The sequence below is a fragment of the Coregonus lavaretus genome, assembly GCF_964263955.1.
Source record: "Coregonus lavaretus genome assembly, contig: HAP1_SCAFFOLD_47, whole genome shotgun sequence".
NCBI classification, from domain to species: domain Eukaryota; kingdom Metazoa; phylum Chordata; class Actinopteri; order Salmoniformes; family Salmonidae; genus Coregonus; species Coregonus lavaretus.
Window position 1 is genome coordinate 3,708,692 of NW_028161510.1, and position 24,718 is coordinate 3,733,409.

The window sequence follows — 24,718 nt, forward strand, 5'->3', positions numbered from 1 at the left end:
AACACATATTTTCAAGTCAACATTCTCTGTGGACCTCCAACAATCTTTGTGGTTCCATTTGAAAGGTGAATAACATTTACATTTCAACTTTTAGTAAATGTTTCAGCCACGACACCACCCTGTAAAATAGGATCTAAGCCTTAACTTACTGTATGGGTCTACATACTGTATGGGTCTAAGATACAACATACTGTATGGGTCTAAGATACAACATACTCTCTATGGGTCTAAGATACAACATACTGTATGGGTCTAAGTTACAACATACTGTATGGGTCTAACAACATACTGTATGGGTCTAAGCTACAACATACTGTATGGGTCTAAGATACAACATACTGTATGGGTCTAAGATACAACATACTGTATGGGTCTAAGATACAACATACTGTATGGGTCTAAGATACAACATACTGTATGGGTCTAAGATACAACGTACTGTATGGGTCTAAGATACAACGTACTGTATGGGTCTAAGATACAACATACTGTATGGGTCTAAGATACAACATACTGTATGGGTCTAAGATACAACATACTGTATGGGTCTAAGATACAACATACTGTATGGGTCTAAGATACAACATACTGTATGGGCCTAAGATACAACATACTGTATGGGCCTAAGATACAACATACTGTATGGGTCTAAGATACAACATACTGTATGGGTCTAACAACATACTGTATGGGTCTAAGATACAACATACTGTATGGGCCTAAGATACAACATACTGTATGGGTCTAAGATACAACATACTGTATGGGTCTAAGATACAACATACTGTATGGTTCTAAGATACAACATACTGTATGGGTCTAAGATACAACATACTGTATGGGTCTAAGATACAACATAGTGTATGGGTCTAAGATACAACATACTGTATGGGTCTAAGATACAACATACTGTATGGGTCTAACAACATACTGTAGGGGTCTAAGATACAACATACTGTATGGGTCTAAGATACAACATACTGTATGGGTCTAAGATACAACGTACTGTATGGGTCTAAGATACAACATACGGTATGGGTCTAAGATACAACATACTGTATGGGTCTAAGATACAACATACTGTATGGGTCTAACAACATACTGTATGGGTCTAAGATACAACATACTGTATGGGTCTAAGATACAACATACTGTATGGGTTTAAGCCACAACTGATGGAGGGATTGTGCGTTCCTGGTGTAACTCGGGCAGTTGTTGTTGCCATCCTGTACCTGTCCCGCAGGTGTGATGTTCGGATGTACTGATCCTGTGCAGGTGTTGTTACACGTGGTCTGTCACTGCGAGGACGATCAGCTGTCCGTCCTGTCTCCCTGTAGCGCTGTCTTAGGCGTCTCACAGTACGGACATTGCAATTTATTGTCCTGGCCACATCTGCAGTCCTCATGCCCCCTTGCAGCATGCCTAAGGCACGTTCACGCAGATGAGCAGGGACCCTGGGCATCTTTCTTTTGGTGTTTTTCAGAGTCAGTAGAAAGGCCTCTTTAGTGTCCTAAGTTTTCATAACTGTGACCTTAATTCCCTACCGTCTGTAAGCTGTTAGTGTCTTAACGACCGTTCCACAGGTGCATGTTCATTAATTGTTTATGGTTCATTGAACAAGCATGGGAAACAGTGTTTAAACCCTTTACAATGAAGATCTGTGAAGTTATTTTGATTTTTACGAATTATCTTTGAAAGACAGGGTCCTGAAAAAGGGACGTTTCTTTTTTTGCTGAGTTTAGATAAGCTGGTTAAGAAGCTAAGATTTAAAGTTGGCTTTTTCTACAGAAACAGATGGTTCCTTTCTCTAAGCAGTAGGAAGCAGATTATTCAGTCAACCTTTTTATCTGTTCTTGATTATGGTGATATTATTTAACAAAGTCCAGCTGCTACTACTCCTAAACCTTTGGATGCCGTCTACCACAGTGCCCTTCGTTTTGTTACAGGCGACAGTTTTGATACTCATCACTGCGTCCTGTATCAAAAAGTTGTCTGGACTTCGCTAAAGACCCGTAGATCTCTACATTACCCCCTTTCTGTTTCCAAGGCCCTACTTCATAACCTTCTGTCTTATCTAACTTTGCTGTGGAAGTATAGACATCTGAGTTGTTTAACCCGTTCACAGGATTGGTTAACTCTCGAGGTTCCTAGGGTCTCCACCGAGCTGGGTAAATCTGCTTTTAGTTTTAACGTATTACTGGAACAAAGTTCTAAAATAAATTGTTTCTTGATGTTCTGGTGCCGTTCGGGTAATTTCAAGTATTGATTGGGAATTTATTTGTGGCGATATGTAACAGTTTTTCTGGGTGATTCATGATGTTTGCTTTTTGTTTGTATTTTAAAGAGTATATGTTTGGGTATTATGTGTATATTGATGTTGTATATACATGCATAAAAGACACCTAGGTCTCAATATATTTTCCCATGACTGTGTTTTTGTATTTTAATGAGTATATCTTTGGGTATAATGTGTATATTGATGTTGTATATTCATGTGGAAAAGAGACCTAGGTCTCAATATATTTTCCCATGACTGTGTTTTTGTATTTTAATGAGTATTTGTTTGGGTATAATGTGTATATTGATGTTGTATATACATGTGGAAAAGAGATCTCAATATATTTTCCCTGTTAAAGTAAAGGTTCCATAAAAAGGGCATTTATTATTTGCAGCTCAAATCAATTTAAACTGTTTTTCCTCAAAGACTATTGAAGCGGCATCTAAAAGTGATGGACTACAAACTGAGGGATGCTGCTATTGGGAAAGGAATGGTTTCCTCCTCATACAAGCTGGTTGGCCTCTCCTCCCCAAACAGGAATGGTTTCCTCCTCATACAAGCTGGTTGGCCTCTCCTCCCCAAACAGGAATGGTTTCCTCCTTAGACAAGCTGGTTGGCCTCTCCTCCCCAAACAGGAATGGTTTCCTCCTTAGACAAGCTGGTTGGCCTCTCCTCCCCAAACAGGAACGGTTTCCTCCTTAGACAAGCTGGTTGGCCTCTCCTCCCCAAACAGGAATGGTTTCCTCCTTAGACAAGCTGGTTGGCCTCTCCTCCCCAAACAGGAACGGTTTCCTCCTTAGACAAGCTGGTTGGCCTCTCCTCCCCAAACAGGAACGGTTTCCTCCTTAGACTAGCTGGTTGGCCTCTCCTCTCCAAACAGGAATGGTTTCCTCCTCATACAAGCTGGTTGGCCTCTCCTCCCCAAACAGGAATGGTTTCCTCCTCATACAAGCTGGTTGGCCTCTCCTCTCCAAACAGCAACGATTTCCCTCTAATACAGTGCCTTCGGAAAGTATTCAGACCCCTTGACTTTTTCCACATTTTGTTACGTTACAGCCTTATTCTAAAATTGATTTTAAAAGATTATTCCTCATCAATCTACACACAATACCCAATAATGACAAAGCAAAAGCTGTTGTTGTTTTTTACGGAAATATCACATTTACATACGTATTCAGACCCTTTACTCAGTACTTTGTTGAAGCACCTTTGGCAGCGATTACAGCATCGAGTCTTCTTGGGTATGATGCTACAAGCTTGGCACACCTGTATTTGGGGAGTTTCTCCCATTCTTCTCTGCAGATCCTCTCAAGCTCTGTCAGGTTGGATGGGGAGCGTCGCTGCACAGCTATTTTCAGGTCTTTCCAGAGATGTTCGATCGGGTTCAAGTCCGGGCTCTGGCTGGGTCACTTGTCCTGAAGCCACTCCTGTGTTGTTTTGGATGTGTGCTTAGGATCGTTGTCCTGTTGGAAGGTGAACCTTCGCCCCAGTCTGAGGTCCTGAGCACTCTGGAGCAGGTTTTCATCAAGGATCTCTCTGTACTTTGCTCCGTTAATCTTTCCCTCGATCCTGACTAGTTTCCCAGTCCCTGACGCTAAAAAACATCCCCACAGCATGATGCTGCCACCACCATGCTTCACCGTAAGGATGGTGCCAGGTTTCCTCCAGACGTGACGCTTGGCATTCAGGTCAAAGTGTCTTGGTTTCATCAGACCAGAGAATCTTGTTTCTCATGGTCTGAGAGTCTTTAGGTGCCTTTTGGCAAACTCCAAGCGGGCTGTCATGTGCCTTTTACTGAGGAGTGGCTTCCATCTAGCCACTCTACCATAAAGGCCTGATTGGTGGAGTGCTGCAGAGATGGTTGTCTTTCTGGAAGGTTCTCCCAACACCACAGAGGAACTCTGGAGCTCTGTCAGAGTCACCATCGGGTTCTTGGTCACCTCCCTGACCAAGGCCCTTCTCCCCCGATTGCTCAGTTTGGCCGGGCGGCCAGCTCTAGGAAGAGTCTTGGTGGTTCCAAACCTCTTCCATTTAAGAATGATGGAGGCCACTGTGTTGTTGGGGACATCAATGCTGTAGAAATGTTTTGGTACCCTTCCCCAGATCTGTGGCTCTACACAATCCTGTCTCAGAGCTCTATGGACAATTCCTTCATCCTCATGGCTTGGTTTTTGCTCTGACATGCACTGTCAACTGTGGGACCTTATATAGACAGGTGTGTGCCTTTCCAAATCATGTCCAATCAATTGAATTTACCACAGGTGGACTCCAATCAAGTTGTAGAAACATCTCAAGGATGGTCAATGGAAACAGGATGCACCTGAGCTCAATTTCAAGTCTCATAAAGGGTCTGAATACTTAGGTAAATAAAGGTATTTCTGTTTTTATTTTTAATAAATGTGAAAATAATTCTAAAAACCTGTTTTCGCTTTGTCATTATGGGGTACTGTGTGTAATTTAATCCATTTTAGAATAAGGCTGTAACGAAACAAAATGTGGAAAAAGTCAAGGGGTCGGAATACTTTCCGAATGCACTTGATATGGAAACTGCTTAGTGACAAAAAAATTGTTTTTATATCTCTCAGATATAGGACAGACATTTAAGAACAATCGTCCTTTAGATTTTTTGGGGGGGACTATCTGTTGTTCCATGTAGTGAATATGTTATTCAATGTGTTTGTATGGGCTAATAGCAGTATCGGCAAATAATCTTTCGACATGAAATAACTTTTTATTATTTTTTTGTTGATACTTCAAGGGGTCTTACAATTCAAAATCAAATAGCAAAATTATCCTTGGTATAACCTTCATAAAACCATTCCATGCTCAGTAGACCCCCCCTCTCCTATCCTTAGACAGGGCTTAGACTGTAAAGGGTTTAAACTATCATTTCGATCTTATGGATGGTCAGTCCTTGCATTCATAGCTTTGTCTCAAATAAAAACCAAATCAAAGTTTGTCATGTGCACAGGACACAGCAGGTGTAAACAGTACAGTGAAAACGTAAAGGTACGTCCGTTGGGGGAAACAGAGACCCATTTTCACTCCAGAGAACACGTTTCCACTGTCCAATGGCAGCGAGCTTTACACCACTCCAGCCGATACTTGGCATTGCTCATGGTGATCTTAGGCTTGTGTGCGGCTGCTCGGCCAAGGAAACCCATTTCATGAAACTCCCGACAAACAGTCCTTGTGCTGATGTTGCTTCCAGAGGCAGTTTGGAACTCGGTAGTGAGTGTTGCAACCGAGGACAGACGATTTTCACGCGCTTCAGCATTCGGAGGTCCCGTTCTGTGAGCTTGTGTGGTCTACCATTTTGCGGCTAAGCCGTTGTTGCTTGTAGACGTTTCCACTTCACAATAACAGCACTTACAGTTGACTGGGGCAGCACAAGCAGGGCAGAAATGTGACTTGTTGGAAAGGTGGCATCCAATGACGGTGCCACAATGAAAGTCACTGAGCTTTTTTTTAAGTCAACCGATTTTTAAATGATTTCATTAAACAACATGATTTTATGTGGCATCAACAACAACACAAATTCTCAGTCAAAAACATAAGTCAGAACACAGTCTCTCTATTCTCTCATGTGATATAAGGTCCTCTGACTGGGAAAATGTCTTTCCACAGTGAGAGCAGTGGTATGTCTTCTCCTCCTGTGTATGTATTCTTTCATGCTTATTCAGATGTCTTAACCGGTTAAATGTCATTCCACACAGGGAGCAGTGGTAGGTCTTATCCCCGCCTGTGTGTGTCCTCTCATGCCTAGTCAGGCCCCTTAACTTGGTAAAACTCTTTCCACACAGGGAGCATTGGTATGGCTTTTCTTGTGGGTGTGTCCTCTCATGCTGTTTCAGGTTAACTAAACCCCTGAAAGTCTTTCCACACTCTGAACATTGATAAGGCTTCTCTCCTGTGTGTATTCTCTCATGAGTTTTCATGTTTATTAACCAGGTAAAAGTCATTCCACAGTGGGAGCAGTGGTAAGGCTTCTCTCCTGTATGTATCCTCCCGTGTAATTTCATGGACTTTAACTGGGTAAACCTCTTTCCACACATGGTGCATTGGTAAGGCTTTTCTCCTGTATGTGTCCTCTCATGCATTTTCAAGGTGCCTAACCATCTAAAACTCTTTCCACACTGGGGACAGTGGTAAGGCTTCTCTCCTGTGTGTATTCTCTTATGCTGTTTCAGGCTCACTAAACCCCTAAAACTCTTTCCACACTGAGAGCATTGGTAAGGCTTCTCTCCTGTGTGTGTCCCCTTGTGTCTATTTAGGTTCCCTAACTGGCTAAAACTCTTTCCACAGTGGGAACATTGGAAAGGATTTTCTCCAGTGTGTATTCTCTCATGCGTTTTCAGGCTCCCTAACCAGGTGAAAGTCATTCCACATTTGGAGCAGTGGTAAGGCTTCTCTCCCGAGTGTATTCTCTTGTGTATTAACAGGTACCCTAATTCGTTAAAACTCTTTCCACACTCGGAACACCGGAAAGGTTTTTCTCCTGTGTGTGTCCTCTCATGCCTTTTAAGGTGATATAACCAAAGAAAACCTTTCCCACACTCGGAACATTGGAAAGTATTTTTCCCTGTGTGTGTCCTCTCATGTTTCTTCAGGCTCCCTAACTTAGTAAAATTCCTTCCACAGTGGGAGCAGTGATGTTGTCCTGCTGGTTTGGGAGCCTCTGATTGCCCTGAAGGACCCTGGTCTGGGACCCTTGAAGGACTCTTCCCGCTGTCAGAGGGAGAGTCTGGTCTCTCTCCTGCCAAAGACAAACAGAGTATCCAGTTACTGTGTGTCCAAACTTGTGAAACAGACATCTATGATTGGTTCAGATTTGGTCTTGTTTGGGGGTGGAGTTCATTAAAGTAATAGCCAGTGTGAAGAACAGTGGTCACCAAGGCAACCTAGACAATCATCAAACATTTCGGTCGCAGTGTGTTTTCCATTTGCTCCCGCAGTATTCTTAAAGTTAATGTGAATTTAGCAGTAAAACCGTATTTCTTTTCAAATATTATTTTGGTGACCCCTTTCTGGAGTACGCAAGACTCTACTTTGCTTTCAAAATGTCACGAAACATAAAGACAAAAACAGGACTGAGGAAAAACCCGGCCTACAAGACCCAGTTTCATCACTGTCCTCTCCTGAGCCTGAAAGCCCAGAGACTCGCACTTTGCCCAGAGGTGTGGTTTTGTCTGGGGGCGCTAAAATGAACATTCGAGGCCATCAAGCTTCTTCTACGCACTGAGAAAGTTAAGATGAAAATGTATGTAGTTGAATACAAGCATCATATTCCCTATATAGTGCACTACTTTAGACCACTGTGGGCAAGAGGTTTCTGGTACTTTTCAAAGCAGATTCAACTAATCCGCCAAAACGAGACAGCCTGTTATTGCATAACTCAAAACAACAACAGAGTTCCACACCATGATGATTACAGCCCTTTACACCTGACTCCGACCTGACTACCTCTCTGGAGGCTGACGTGAAACGCCTGGCTAGGAGACCTGACTACTTCTCTGGAGGCTGACTTTAAACGCCTGGCTGGGAGAGCTGACTACCTCTCTGGAGGTTGACGTGAAACGCCTGGCTGGCGGATCTGAAAAAGGTGCAGGAGACCTGACTACCTCTCTGGAGGCTGACGTGAAACGCCTGGCTGGGAGAGCTGACTACCTCTCTGGAGGCTGACGTGAAACGCCTGGCTAGGAGAGCTGACTACCTCTATGGAGGCTGACGTGAAACGCCTGGCTGGGAGAGCTGACTACCTCTCTGGAGGCTGACGTGAAACGCCTGACTGGGAGACCTGACTACTTCTCTGGAGGCTGACGTGAAACGCCTGGCTGGAGGATCTGAAAAAGGTGCAGGAGAGCTGACTACCTCTCTGGAGGCTGACGTGAAATGCCTGGCTGGGAGAGCTGACTACCTCTCTGGAGGCTGACGTGAAACGCCTGGCTGGCAGATCTGAAAAAAGTGCAGGAGACCTGACTAGCTCTCTGGAGGCTGACGTGAAACGCCTGGCTGGGAGACCTGACTACCTCTCTGGAGGCTGACGTGAAAGGCCTGGCTGCGGATCTGAAAAAGGTGCAGGAGAGCTGTGTGAGCAGAGGGATTTTCTTGCCCCAATAACCTGAGACTGGTATCGGTCCCAGAGTCAGCGGAAATGCCTCGCGCAAACAGATTTTGTTTCCGGGCTGCTGAAGGATGTTCTCATTTACGTTACATTTACGTCATTTAGCAGACGCTCTTATTCAGAGCGACTTACAAATTGGTGCATTCACATCTTTCGGCTGTTGGCTAACCAGCTACGGAGGTGGTTGACTGTTGCCTCCCGTCCACTAGATTATACGTCACACTTTCAGCATCGCCTGAAAGACACACATCGCCATCTGCTGACTGGAATGGGTATCGCAGTTGAGGAAAATATTTTATTATATAGATGTATATAATGAACAGACTAGGTCTATACTGCTCCTACATGGTGTAACAATTCATCATATAGATGTATATAATGAACAGACTAGGTCTATACTGCTCCAACATGGTGTAACAATACATCATATAGATGTATATAATGAACAGACTACGTCTATACTGCTCCTACATGGTGTTACAATACATCATATAGATGTATATAATGAACAGACTAGGTCTATACTGCTCCTACATGGTGTAACAATACATCATGTAGATGTATATAATGAACAGACTAGATCTATACTGCTCCTACATGGTGTAACAATACATCATGTACATTTACATTTACATTTTAGTCATTTAGCAGACGCTCTTATCCAGAGCGACTTACAGGAGCAATTAGGGTTAAGTGCCTTGCTCAAGGGCACATTTACGTCATTTAGCAGACGCTCTTATCCAGAGCGACTCACCAATTGGTGCGTTCACCCTATAGCCAGTGGGATAACCACTTTACAATTTTGGGGGGGGGGGGGTAAGGGATTACATTATCCTATCCCAGGTATTCCTTAAAGAGGTGGGGTTTCAAATGTCTCCGGAAGGTGGTGAGTGACTCCGCTGTCCTGGCGTCGTGAGGGAGCTTGTTCCACCATTGGGGTGCCAGAGCAGCGAACAGTTTTGACTGGGCTGAGCGGGAACTGTGCTTCCGCAGAGGTAGGGGAGCCAGCAGGCCAGAGGTGGATGAACGCAATGCCCTTGTTTGGGTGTAGGGACTGATCAGAGCCTGAAGGTACGGAGGTGCCGTTCCCCTCACAGCTCCGTAGGCAAGCACCATGGTCTTGTAGCAGATGCGAGCTTCAACTGGAAGCCAGTGGAGTGTGCGGAGGAGCGGGGTGACGTGAGAGAACTTGGGAAGGTTGAACACCAGACGGGCTGCGGCATTCTGGATGAGTTGTAGGGGTTTAATGGCACAGGCAGGGAGCCCAGCCAACAGCGAGTTGCAGTAATCCAGACGGGAGATGACAAGTGCCTGGATTAGGACCTGTGCCGCTTCCTTTGTAAGGCAGGGTCGTACTCTCCGAATGTTGTAGAGCATGAATCTACAGGATCGGGTCACCGCCTTGATGTTAGCGGAGAACGACAGGGTGTTGTCCAGGGTGTTGTCCAGTTCTCGCCATGGATGAGAAGCCCCTGATTGATCGTGCCCACCGGTCACTGCGCCCAAGGCCACAGGGCAGTGAGAGGCCCCCGTGACATCATTCAGCACTTTTTCCATGAGAAGATGTCGATTCTCTGAGCCCACAATACCACTCTGAGCTTTCAAGGACAGAGCTTCTCTATCTACCAGGACTACTCCCCCCACTGTGTCCAGGCAGCGCTCAGCTTTCGGGCAGGCCAAATGACAGCTACGCGACCATCCAGGTGTGAAGTACGGACTGCGATTCCCGGCCCACCTGTGGCTTTCTCATGATGTAAAAGACTACACTTTTGACTCTCCACAGGGAGGCTATGGCTCACATCAAGAAGTCTTGAACTCATAGATCAGAAACAGTGGCTTGTTAATAGTAACAGTAAGAAGCTGTAGCAGAACTATGTTTAGTTCTAACTGTATTATCCTGTACAGTTCGGGAGGAGGCGAACCCACTCAGGCTTATTTGATGTGATCCAATGTTTTGATCATCTAGTTTGCTTGCCTTACAAGCGTTCAGTCACTTTTATTGAATGTTATTAGGGTTTACGTAATTCCTTTGTTTACTGTCTCATTTACCTACATGTTTGGTTATTTGTTTACAGCATCCGTTTGTCTCGACTCAGTAAACAGTAAATGTGCCGAAGCTACACGTTTTGATTTTATTGAAACGTTTTGGGGTTGGGGGGGGGGGGTGTTCATCACTTCAATGTTGTAGCTTTTTAATGTAATTTTTACCCAGTAAACTTTCAACGTTGCACAGACGTAGTTTTGTGGTCTTGGCTGTACGTTGTCACATCGTCCAACTAGATTTATAGTTTTGTCGTTTTACTACGAGTTGCTTACTTTAAAATGAGAGGTTTTGGGCAAAGAGCCTTGATACATGATATTTATTTTCTCTCCCGTTATATAGACTGGGGATACCATTTTATACATCTACAAGTAGTGCTTTTCTAATTTCGTTTGGTCTTTCTTGGGATTCACTTTGAATTCTCTCTCCTTTTTTTTTTGCTGCCTGATTCACGAACACAGAACACTACTTTAAAAAGGACTGGGTTTGGGTTTAAGACCGCACTCTCAGACTGACTGGGAGAGAAAAAGTGTTCTATTTAGGCTTGTACCTCGTTTGGGGAGGTATTGTCTGGGGTGGGGGGGGGGGTGGAGGAAGGAGGTTGAATTGTTTAGTTCTAATGTTGTCATTCTGTCATTCTATTCAGTTTCTTTTTCCAAGTATCTTTATATTATATTACATCATATTATTATATTATATTATACATTATAACATTATATAGTAACATTATTACTCTGAGAATTATTCCTGGGGATTATTAGCAAATAAATCTAAAAACCTGTTTTTGCTTTGGCATTATGGGGTATTGTGTGTAGATTGACGAGGAACATTTAATTCAATTTTAGAATAAGGCTGTAACGTAACAAAAATGTGGAAGTCAAGGAACGAAATTCCACAAATTAACTTTTAACAAGGCACACCTGTTAATTGAAATGCATTCCAGGTGACTACCTCATGAAGCTGGTTGAGAGTATGCCAAGCGTGTGCAAAGCTGTCGTCAAGGCAAAGGGTGGCTACTTTGAAGAATCTCAAATATAAAATATATTTTGATTTGTTTAACACTTTTTTGGTTACTACATGATTCCATACGTGTTATTTCATAGTTTTGATGTCTTCACTATTATTATACAATGTAGAAAATAGTAAAAAATTAAGAAAAACCCTTGAATGAGTAGATGTCCAAATTTTTCACTGGTACTGTATATATACAGTGGGGAGAACAAGTATTTGATACACTGACGATTTTGCAGGTTTTCCTACTTACAAAGCATGTAGAGGTCTGTCATTTTTATCATAGGTACACTTCAACTGTGAGAGACGGAATCTAAAACAAAAATCCAGAAAATCACATTGTATGATTTTTAAGTAATTAATTTGCATTTTATTGCATGACATAAGTATTTGATCACCTACCAACCAGTAAGAATTCCGGCTCTCACAAAACTGTTAGTTTTTCTTTAAGAAGCCCTCCTGTTCTCCACTCATTACCTCTATTAACTGCACCTGTTTGAACTCGTTACCTGTATAAAAGACACCTGTCCACACACTCAATCAAACAGACTCCAACCTCTCCACAATGGCCAAGACCAGAGAGCTGTGTAAGGACATCAGGGATAAAATTGTAGATCTGCACAAGGCTGGGATGGGCTACAGGACAATAGGCAAGCAGCTTGGTGAGAAGGCAACAACTGTTGGCGCAATTATTAGAAAATGGAAGAAGTTCAAGATGACGATCAATCACCCTCGGTCTGAAGCTTCATGCAAGATCTCACCTCGTGGGGCATCAATGATCATGAGGAAGGTGAGGGATCAGCCCAGAACTACACGGCAGGACCTGGTCAATGACCTGAAGAGAGCTGGGACCACAGTCTCAAAGAAAACCATTAGTAACACACTACGCCGTCATGGATAAAAATCCTGCAGCGCACGCAAGGTCCCCCTGCTCAAGCCAGCGCATGTCCAGGCCCGTCTGAAGTTTGCCAATGACCATCTGGATGATCCAGAGGAGGAATGGGAGAAGGTCATGTGGTCTGATGAGACAAAATTAGAGCTTTTTGGTCTAAACTCCACTCGCCGTGTTTGGAGGAAGAAGAAGGATGAGTACAACCCCAAGAACACCATCCCAACCGTGAAGCATGGAGGTGGAAACATCATTCTTTGGGGATGCTTTTCTGCAAAGGGGACAGGACGACTGCACCGTATTGAGGGGAGGATGGATGGGGCCATGTATCGCAAGATCTTGGCCAACAACCTCCTTCCCTCAGTAAAAGCATTGAAGATGGGTTGTGGCTGGGTCTTCCAGCATGACAACAACCCGAAACACACAGCCAGGGCAACTAAGGAGTGGCTCCGTAAGAAGCATCTCAAGGTCCTGGAGTGGCCTAGCCAGTCTCCAGACCTGAACCTAATAGAACATCTTTGGATGGAGCTGAAAGTCCGTATTGCCCAGCGACAGCCCCAAAACCTGAAGGATCTGGAGAAGGTCTGTATGGAGGAGTGGGCCAAAATCCCTGCTGCAGTGTGTGCAAACCTGGTCAAGACCTACAGGAAACGTATGATCTCTGTAATTGCAAACAAAGGTTTCTGTACCAAATATTAAGTTCTGCTTTTCCGATGTATCAAATACTTATGTCATGCAATAAAATGCAAATTAATTACTTAAAAATCATACAATGTGATTTTCTGGATTTTTGTTTTAGATTCCGTCTCTCACAGTTGAAGTGTACTTATGATAAAAATTACAGACCTCTACATGCTTTGTAAGTAGGAAAACCTGCAAAATCGGCAGTGTATCAAATACTTGTTCTCCCCACTGTATATACATGTGTAAAAGACACCTAGGTCTCAATATATCTTCCCATGACTGTGTTTTTGTATTTTAATGAGTATATGTTTGAGAACAAGTATTTGATACACTGCCGATTTTGCATCGGTACACTGTGTCCTTAGCCCCGGCCTGCCGAGCACTGCTTTACGCCGAGGGAATGTAGCTAGTTGGCTAACCTCGTCCCACACTGCGTGGAAGTGTCTGGGAACGAGATTACTAACTAGCTAGCACAAGCTAGTGTAGCCCTAGAGGAAGAGAGAGAACCAACTCACGGGAATATCTCTCCATCCAGCAGGTGGAGTTTTTGTATGGAGGTCTGTGAGCTGGTCCAAGTTGGTCAACAAAATGAATGGCTTACGTGCTACGTGATGTTTACTTGATCGAATAGAAGTTTCGTAATGCTTAAGTTGTTCTGAGTGTACTGATAAGTAGGACACGTGACATACCGACAACTTTGAGAAAAAACACTATAGGAGATGGCTTTGCAAATTCATAACATGATGCTAGTAGCATAGCATCTCTCACCATTGAATTGACAAGCGAACTCCAAATATCCAAAGTGAAAAACAAATTTAAGGCGGTACTTACTGGTGTTAATCAGATCTCCTATCTCCTCCTCTTCATCTTTCAACGTGACAGTAATCTCTCCCTCCTTCACTCCAAAAACTGCATCCTCCTCTATCTCTTCTTCCTCTTCTTTCACTGTAACATCTTCCTCCTCTTTCACTCTGAACGCGTCTTCCTCTTCTTTCACTGTAACATCCTCATCCTCTTTCACTCTGAACGCGTCTTCCTCTTCTTTCACTGTAACATCCTCCTCCTCTTTCACTCTGAACGCGTCTTCCTCTTCTTTCACTGTAACATCTTTCTCTTCTTCTTTCACGGTAACAGTCTCACTCTCTACCTGTTTTTGTATTGTAATATCCTCCTCCTCTTTCACTAGAGCTTCTTTCTCCGTCCAGCAGACCTCCTCTTCTTTAGCAGGAGAGTAGCTTAGTGAGCTCATGGTCGGGGATGTTAGCTAGCTAGGCTATTGCTACCTTAACCAGCCAGCTACTGTAGCTGACTAATAAAAACAACTTAATATTAAATTAAATAGGTTAACAAGTAGATACGACCGAAGTGTGTTTAAAACACAGTAGCTAATATACACCGAAAGCGTCTAGTGCTTGAATCTTTCGGCTGTTGGCTAACCAGCTACGGAGGTGGTTGACTGTTGCCTCCCGTCCACTAGATTATACGTCACACTTTCAGCATCGCCTGAAAGACACACATCGCCATCTGCTGACTGGAATGGGTATCGCAGTTGAGGAAAATATTTTATTATATAGATGTATATAATGAACAGACTAGGTCTATACTGCTCCTACATGGTGTAACAATTCATCATATAGATGTATATAATGAACAGACTAGGTCTATACTGCTCCAACATGGTGTAACAATACATCATATAGATGTATATAATGAACAGACTACGTCTATACTGCTCCTACATGGTGTTACAATACATCATATAGATGTATATAATGAACAGACTAGGTCTATACTGCTCCTACATGGTGTAACAATACATCATGTAGATGTATATAATGAACAGACTAGATCTATACTGCTCCTACATGGTGTAACAATACATCATGTACATTTACATTTACATTTTAGTCATTTAGCAGACGCTCTTATCCAGAGCGACTTACAGGAGCAATTAGGGTTAAGTGCCTTGCTCAAGGGCACATTTACGTCATTTAGCAGACGCTCTTATCCAGAGCGACTCACCAATTGGTGCGTTCACCCTATAGCCAGTGGGATAACCACTTTACAATTTTGGGGGGGGGGGGGTAAGGGATTACATTATCCTATCCCAGGTATTCCTTAAAGAGGTGGGGTTTCAAATGTCTCCGGAAGGTGGTGAGTGACTCCGCTGTCCTGGCGTCGTGAGGGAGCTTGTTCCACCATTGGGGTGCCAGAGCAGCGAACAGTTTTGACTGGGCTGAGCGGGAACTGTGCTTCCGCAGAGGTAGGGGAGCCAGCAGGCCAGAGGTGGATGAACGCAATGCCCTTGTTTGGGTGTAGGGACTGATCAGAGCCTGAAGGTACGGAGGTGCCGTTCCCCTCACAGCTCCGTAGGCAAGCACCATGGTCTTGTAGCAGATGCGAGCTTCAACTGGAAGCCAGTGGAGTGTGCGGAGGAGCGGGGTGACGTGAGAGAACTTGGGAAGGTTGAACACCAGACGGGCTGCGGCATTCTGGATGAGTTGTAGGGGTTTAATGGCACAGGCAGGGAGCCCAGCCAACAGCGAGTTGCAGTAATCCAGACGGGAGATGACAAGTGCCTGGATTAGGACCTGTGCCGCTTCCTTTGTAAGGCAGGGTCGTACTCTCCGAATGTTGTAGAGCATGAATCTACAGGATCGGGTCACCGCCTTGATGTTAGCGGAGAACGACAGGGTGTTGTCCAGGGTGTTGTCCAGTTCTCGCCATGGATGAGAAGCCCCTGATTGATCGTGCCCACCGGTCACTGCGCCCAAGGCCACAGGGCAGTGAGAGGCCCCCGTGACATCATTCAGCACTTTTTCCATGAGAAGATGTCGATTCTCTGAGCCCACAATACCACTCTGAGCTTTCAAGGACAGAGCTTCTCTATCTACCAGGACTACTCCCCCCACTGTGTCCAGGCAGCGCTCAGCTTTCGGGCAGGCCAAATGACAGCTACGCGACCATCCAGGTGTGAAGTACGGACTGCGATTCCCGGCCCACCTGTGGCTTTCTCATGATGTAAAAGACTACACTTTTGACTCTCCACAGGGAGGCTATGGCTCACATCAAGAAGTCTTGAACTCATAGATCAGAAACAGTGGCTTGTTAATAGTAACAGTAAGAAGCTGTAGCAGAACTATGTTTAGTTCTAACTGTATTATCCTGTACAGTTCGGGAGGAGGCGAACCCACTCAGGCTTATTTGATGTGATCCAATGTTTTGATCATCTAGTTTGCTTGCCTTACAAGCGTTCAGTCACTTTTATTGAATGTTATTAGGGTTTACGTAATTCCTTTGTTTACTGTCTCATTTACCTACATGTTTGGTTATTTGTTTACAGCATCCGTTTGTCTCGACTCAGTAAACAGTAAATGTGCCGAAGCTACACGTTTTGATTTTATTGAAACGTTTTGGGGTTGGGGGGGGGGGGTGTTCATCACTTCAATGTTGTAGCTTTTTAATGTAATTTTTACCCAGTAAACTTTCAACGTTGCACAGACGTAGTTTTGTGGTCTTGGCTGTACGTTGTCACATCGTCCAACTAGATTTATAGTTTTGTCGTTTTACTACGAGTTGCTTACTTTAAAATGAGAGGTTTTGGGCAAAGAGCCTTGATACATGATATTTATTTTCTCTCCCGTTATATAGACTGGGGATACCATTTTATACATCTACAAGTAGTGCTTTTCTAATTTCGTTTGGTCTTTCTTGGGATTCACTTTGAATTCTCTCTCCTTTTTTTTTTGCTGCCTGATTCACGAACACAGAACACTACTTTAAAAAGGACTGGGTTTGGGTTTAAGACCGCACTCTCAGACTGACTGGGAGAGAAAAAGTGTTCTATTTAGGCTTGTACCTCGTTTGGGGAGGTATTGTCTGGGGTGGGGGGGGGGGTGGAGGAAGGAGGTTGAATTGTTTAGTTCTAATGTTGTCATTCTGTCATTCTATTCAGTTTCTTTTTCCAAGTATCTTTATATTATATTACATCATATTATTATATTATATTATACATTATAACATTATATAGTAACATTATTACTCTGAGAATTATTCCTGGGGATTATTAGCAAATAAATCTAAAAACCTGTTTTTGCTTTGGCATTATGGGGTATTGTGTGTAGATTGACGAGGAACATTTAATTCAATTTTAGAATAAGGCTGTAACGTAACAAAAATGTGGAAGTCAAGGAACGAAATTCCACAAATTAACTTTTAACAAGGCACACCTGTTAATTGAAATGCATTCCAGGTGACTACCTCATGAAGCTGGTTGAGAGTATGCCAAGCGTGTGCAAAGCTGTCGTCAAGGCAAAGGGTGGCTACTTTGAAGAATCTCAAATATAAAATATATTTTGATTTGTTTAACACTTTTTTGGTTACTACATGATTCCATACGTGTTATTTCATAGTTTTGATGTCTTCACTATTATTATACAATGTAGAAAATAGTAAAAAATTAAGAAAAACCCTTGAATGAGTAGATGTCCAAATTTTTCACTGGTACTGTATATATACAGTGGGGAGAACAAGTATTTGATACACTGACGATTTTGCAGGTTTTCCTACTTACAAAGCATGTAGAGGTCTGTCATTTTTATCATAGGTACACTTCAACTGTGAGAGACGGAATCTAAAACAAAAATCCAGAAAATCACATTGTATGATTTTTAAGTAATTAATTTGCATTTTATTGCATGACATAAGTATTTGATCACCTACCAACCAGTAAGAATTCCGGCTCTCACAAAACTGTTAGTTTTTCTTTAAGAAGCCCTCCTGTTCTCCACTCATTACCTCTATTAACTGCACCTGTTTGAACTCGTTACCTGTATAAAAGACACCTGTCCACACACTCAATCAAACAGACTCCAACCTCTCCACAATGGCCAAGACCAGAGAGCTGTGTAAGGACATCAGGGATAAAATTGTAGATCTGCACAAGGCTGGGATGGGCTACAGGACAATAGGCAAGCAGCTTGGTGAGAAGGCAACAACTGTTGGCGCAATTATTAGAAAATGGAAGAAGTTCAAGATGACGATCAATCACCCTCGGTCTGAAGCTTCATGCAAGATCTCACCTCGTGGGGCATCAATGATCATGAGGAAGGTGAGGGATCAGCCCAGAACTACACGGCAGGACCTGGTCAATGACCTGAAGAGAGCTGGGACCACAGTCTCAAAGAAAACCATTAGTAACACACTACGCCGTCATGGATAAAAATCCTGCAGCGCACGCAAGGTCCCCCTGCTCAAGCCAGCGCATGTCCAGGCCCGTCTGAAGTTTGCCAATGACCATCTGGATGATCCAGAGGAGGAATGGGAGAAGGTCATGTGGTCTGATGAGACAAAATTAGAGCTTTTTGGTCTAAACTCCACTCGCCGTGTTTGGAGGAAGAAGAAGGATGAGTACAACCCCAAGAACACCATCCCAACCGTGAAGCATGGAGGTGGAAACATCATTCTTTGGGGATGCTTTTCTGCAAAGGGGACAGGACGACTGCACCGTATTGAGGGGAGGATGGATGGGGCCATGTATCGCAAGATCTTGGCCAACAACCTCCTTCCCTCAGTAAAAGCATTGAAGATGGGTTGTGGCTGGGTCTTCCAGCATGACAACAACCCGAAACACACAGCCAGGGCAACTAAGGAGTGGCTCCGTAAGAAGCATCTCAAGGTCCTGGAGTGGCCTAGCCAGTCTCCAGACCTGAACCTAATAGAACATCTTTGGATGGAGCTGAAAGTCCGTATTGCCCAGCGACAGCCCCAAAACCTGAAGGATCTGGAGAAGGTCTGTATGGAGGAGTGGGCCAAAATCCCTGCTGCAGTGTGTGCAAACCTGGTCAAGACCTACAGGAAACGTATGATCTCTGTAATTGCAAACAAAGGTTTCTGTACCAAATATTAAGTTCTGCTTTTCCGATGTATCAAATACTTATGTCATGCAATAAAATGCAAATTAATTACTTAAAAATCATACAATGTGATTTTCTGGATTTTTGTTTTAGATTCCGTCTCTCACAGTTGAAGTGTACTTATGATAAAAATTACAGACCTCTACATGCTTTGTAAGTAGGAAAACCTGCAAAATCGGCAGTGTATCAAATACTTGTTCTCCCCACTGTATATACATGTGTAAAAGACACCTAGGTCTCAATATATCTTCCCATGACTGTGTTTTTGTATTTTAATGAGTATATGTTTGAGAACAAGTATTTGATACACTGCCGATTTTGCATCGGTACACTGTGTCCTTAGCCCCGGCCTGCCGAGCACTGCTTTACGCCGAGGGAATGTAGCTAGTTGGCTAACCTCGTCCCACACTGCGTGGAAGTGTCTGGGAACGAGATTACTAACTAGCTAGCACAAGCTAGTGTAGCCCTAGAGGAAGAGAGAGAACCAACTCACGGGAATATCTCTCCATCCAGCAGGTGGAGTTTTTGTATGGAGGTCTGTGAGCTGGTCCAAGTTGGTCAACAAAATGAATGGCTTACGTGCTACGTGATGTTTACTTGATCGAATAGAAGTTTCGTAATGCTTAAGTTGTTCTGAGTGTACTGATAAGTAGGACACGTGACATACCGACAACTTTGAGAAAAAACACTATAGGAGATGGCTTTGCAAATTCATAACATGATGCTAGTAGCATAGCATCTCTCACCATTGAATTGACAAGCGAACTCCAAATATCCAAAGTGAAAAACAAATTTAAGGCGGTACTTACTGGTGTTAATCAGATCTCCTATCTCCTCCTCTTCATCTTTCAACGTGACAGTAATCTCTCCCTCCTTCACTCCAAAAACTGCATCCTCCTCTATCTCTTCTTCCTCTTCTTTCACTGTAACATCTTCCTCCTCTTTCACTCTGAACGCGTCTTCCTCTTCTTTCACTGTAACATCCTCATCCTCTTTCACTCTGAACGCGTCTTCCTCTTCTTTCACTGTAACATCCTCCTCCTCTTTCACTCTGAACGCGTCTTCCTCTTCTTTCACTGTAACATCTTTCTCTTCTTCTTTCACGGTAACAGTCTCACTCTCTACCTGTTTTTGTATTGTAATATCCTCCTCCTCTTTCACTAGAGCTTCTTTCTCCGTCCAGCAGACCTCCTCTTCTTTAGCAGGAGAGTAGCTTAGTGAGCTCATGGTCGGGGATGTTAGCTAGCTAGGCTATTGCTACCTTAACCAGCCAGCTACTGTAGCTGACTAATAAAAACAACTTAATATTAAATTAAATAGGTTAACAAGTAGATACGACCGAAGTGTGTTTAAAACACAGTAGCTAATATACACCGAAAGCGTCTAGTGCTTGAATCTTTCGGCTGTTGGCTAACCAGCTACGGAGGTGGTTGACTGTTGCCTCCCGTCCACTAGATTATACGTCACGCTTTCAGCATCGCCTGAAAGACACACATCGCCATCTGCTGACTGGAATGGGTATCGCAGTTGAGGAAAATATTTTATTATATAGATGTATATAATGAACAGACTAGGTCTATACTGCTCCTACATGGTGTAACAATTCATCATATAGATGTATATAATGAACAGACTAGGTCTATACTGCTCCAACATGGTGTAACAATACATCATATAGATGTATATAATGAACAGACTAGGTCTATACTGCTCCTACATGGTGTTACAATACATCATATAGATGTATATAATGAACAGACTAGGTCTATACTGCTCCTACATGGTGTAACAATACATCATGTAGATGTATATAATGAACAGACTAGATCTATACTGCTCCTACATAGTGTAACAATACATCATGTACATTTACATTTACATTTTAGTCATTTAGCAGACGCTCTTATCCAGAGCGACTTACAGGAGCAATTAGGGTTAAGTGCCTTGCTCAAGGGCACATTTATGTCATTTAGCAGACGCTCTTATCCAGATGGGATAACCACTTTACAATTTTTTTTGGGGGGGGGGGGGGTGGAAGGATTACTTTATCCTATCCCAGGTATTCCTTAAAGAGGTGGGGTTTCAAATGTCTCCGGAAGGTGGTGAGTGACTCCGCTGTCCTGGCGTCGTGAGGGAGCTTGTTCCACCATTGTAGATGCATATAATGAACAGACTAGGTCTATACTGCTCCTACATGGTGTAACAATACATCATATAGATGTATATAATGAACAGACTAGATCTATACTGCTCCTACATGGTGTAACTATACATCATATAGATGTATATAATGAACAGACTAGATCTATACTGCTCCTACATGGTGTTACAATACAGTGCATTCGGAAAGTGTTCAGACCCATTGGCTTTTCCCACATTTTGTTACGTTACAGCCTTAATCTAAAATAGACTAAAATAAAATAAAAATCCTCATCAATATACACATAATGACGAAGCAAAAACACGTTTTTGTTGCTAATTTATGTAAATAAACAAATAATTAAGTATCACATTTACATAAATATTAATATTAACATTAATTAATTAATACATTAATAAAAACTTTAATATATCATTTACATAAGTATTCAGACCCTTTACTCAGTACTTTGTTGAAGCACCTTTGGTAGCGATTACAGCATCGAGTCTTCTTGGGTATGACGCTACAAGCTTGGCACACCTGTATTTGGGGAGTTTCTCCCATTCTTCTCTGTAGATCATCTCAAGCTCTGTCAGGTTGGATGGGGAGCGTCGCTACACAGCTATTTTCAGGTCTCTCCAGAGATGTTCGATCGGGTTCAAGTCTGGGCACTGGCTGGTCCACTCAAGGTTATTCAGAGACTTGTCCCGAAGCCACACCTGCGTTGTCTTGGCTGTGTGCTTAGGGTCGTTGTCCTATTGGAAGGTGAACCTTCGCCCCCCAGTCTGAGGTCCTGAGAGCTCTGGAGCAGGTTTCATCTGTACTTTGCTCCATTCATCTTTCCCTCGATCCTGACTAGTCTCTACCACTGAAAAACATCCCCACAGCATGATGCTGCCACCACCATGCTTCACCGTAGGGAGGATGCCAGGTTTACGCCACCCGTGACGCTTGGCGTTCAGGCCAAAGAGTTCAATATTGGTTTCATCAAACCAGTGAATCTTGTTTCTCATGGTCTGAGAGTCCTTTAGGTACCTTTTGGCATATTCCAAGCGGGCTGTCATGTGCCTTTTACTGAGGAGTGGCTTCCGTCTGGCCACTCTACCGTAAAGGCCTGATTTGTAGAGTGCTACAGAGATTGTAGTCCTTCTGGAAGGTTCTCCCATCCCAACTGAGGAACTCTGGAACTCTGTCAGTGGCCATCGGGTTCTTGGTCACCTCCCTGACCAAGGCCCTTCTCCCCCGATTGCTCAGTTTGGCTGGGCGGCCAGCTCTAGGAAGAGTCTTGGTGGTTCCAAACTTCTTCCATTTAAGAATGATGGAGGCCACTGTGTTCTTGGGACCCTTCAATATTGCAGACATTTTTTGGTACCCTTCCCCAGACACAATCCTGTCTCGGAGCGCTACGGACAACTCCTTCGACCTCATGGCTTGGTTTTTGCTCTGACATGCATTGTCAACTGTGGGACCTTATATAGACAGGTATAATCGTAAACAATATGATTTCATGTGCCATGAACAAAAACACTAAATTCTCAGTCAAAAACAAAAGTCAGAACACAGCCTCACTATTCTCTCATGTGATTTTATTTCTATTCAGATAAAATTACGCTGCATTAATAAAATCATTTTTACAATCAGCACCAGTTCTCTCTGACATGGTGGAATAATACTGTTTGGAACATTCATGAGGTAGTGAATGTTTTTCAGGTCAACAACTTATCAATGTTCTCAGAACATCACATTTTCATACACCTTTAGCTTGATGACTAGAAACACAAACTAACTCAATGAAACACAACAAGTCAATTCAAAAGGTTTCAATGTTAGAATCAAGAAATGCACATGCTATGAATCTAGTTCATCATTTACATTTTGCAATATCCAAATCATGTAATCAAATTCATTTTGCAATATCCAAATCATATATCCAATCAATTTCAATCAAATTAATTTAGCAAAAGCCTAATCTTATATATCAAATCAAAGTCAATAGGTTTCAAGGTTAGAATCAAGAAATGCAAAGTTCCATTCATCTATATAATAATTTACATTTAGCAATATCCAAATAATATAATGAACAACTGAGGGTGTATACCTGTAACCAATGCATTAAAGTTCATAACCAAAACAAAATACACATTTTATAGTATTTCATCTGATTTTAGATATGATCAGGCCTCAAGGTGAAAAAACAAAAATATGCCTATTTTTGAGTAAAAATTCATATAAACAAAATTATTTCATGTGGCATAAACAAAAACACAAATTGTCAGTTAAAAACATAAGTCAGAACACAGTCGCTCAATTCTCTCATGTGATTTCAGGTTATTTGACTGGGAAATTGTCCTTCCACACAGAGAGAGAGCAGTGGTAGGGCTTTTTTCGTGTGTGTTCTCTTATGCTCCTTCAGACTCCTTAACCAGGTAAAACTCTTTCCACACTGGGAACATAAAAAATGCTTTTCTCCTGTGTGTATTCTCTCATGCTCTTTCAGATGCCCTCTCTGAGTAAAACTGTTTCCACACTGGGAACATTGGAATGGCTTTTCTCCTGTGTGTATTCTCTCATGACTTTTCAGGTTAGTTAACATGGTAAAACTCTTTCCACACTGGGAACATTGGAAAGGCTTTTCTCCTGTGTGTTTCCACTCATGCTCCTTCAGGCTCCTTAACTGAATAAAACTCATTCCACATTGGGAACATTGATAAGGCTTTTCTCCTGTGTGTATTCTCTCATGCCTTTTCAGGTTAGCTAACACGGTAAATCGCTTTCTACACTGGGAACATTGGAAAGGCTCTTCTCCTGTGTGTGTCCACTCATGAGATTTTAGGTCCCCTGATCGGGAAAATCCCTTTTCACATTGGAAGCAGTGGTAAGGCTTTTCTCCTGTGTGTATTCTCTCATGCCTTTTCAGGTTAGCTAACAGGGTAAAACTCTTTCTACACTGGGAACATTGGAAAGGCTTTTCTCCTGTATGTATTCTCTCATGCCGTTTTAGGTTCCTGGGTCTGGTTCCCCTGAAGGACTCTTCCCGCTGTCAGAGGGAGAGTCTGGTCTCTCTCCTACCAAAGACAAACATAGTATCTAGTTAAACAGAGACCTGAATGAAACCTCCACATGATAAAACTGTCTTCCTATGAGCTTTAATCAAGACTAGATCCCTCAATACAAGAGCTTGTCATCAAAGAGTGGCTGGGTAAAACCATTTGAATACCATACATTTTTGACAGCATCCCTTTTGAAATCCTAGCAAGTCTAGTGTTGAGGAGGATGTCAGAGTTGACACTAGGATGTCTAGGAAGCAACTGATTGTTGAACAGAGTAAAGATGGTTCCCTCTCCCCTCTTTCTGCTGAGATACATCCAGAGGAGGAGTTTGATGAAGTTCGTGTTGGGTTACTTTGACAGAGATGGTGTTCTAATGAGGAAATGGCTTATTTTCTACGTGACGTTTACTTGATCAAATAGAAGTTTCGTAATGCTTGAGTTGTTCTGAGTGTACTTGATAAGTAGGACACGTGACATACCGACAACTTTGAGAAAAAAAACACTATAGGAGTTGCCTCGAGATGGCTATGCATATTCATGACATGAGGCTAGTAGCATAGCATTTCTCTCCATTGAATACAGGCGG

The 24,718-nt window shown here is 42.9% G+C and overlaps 1 protein-coding gene across 1 annotated transcript; it reads right to left on the reverse strand.

Annotated features, from left to right (window-relative positions):
• Positions 1-2,070: 2,070 nt before the first annotated feature.
• LOC311120533 (uncharacterized protein) lies at positions 2,071-14,476 on the reverse strand (the record flags this gene model as incomplete). The annotated part of the gene is made up of 4 exons (XM_084195117.1): positions 13,859-14,476; positions 6,836-7,034; positions 6,395-6,703; positions 2,071-2,083 (listed from the first exon to the last, which is right to left on the reverse strand). The coding sequence occupies exons 1-4, from the start codon at positions 14,274-14,276 to the stop codon at positions 2,071-2,073; spliced, it is 939 nt and encodes a 312-aa protein (XP_084051243.1). The 5' UTR covers positions 14,277-14,476.
• Between the last annotated feature and the right edge of the window lie 10,242 nt (positions 14,477-24,718).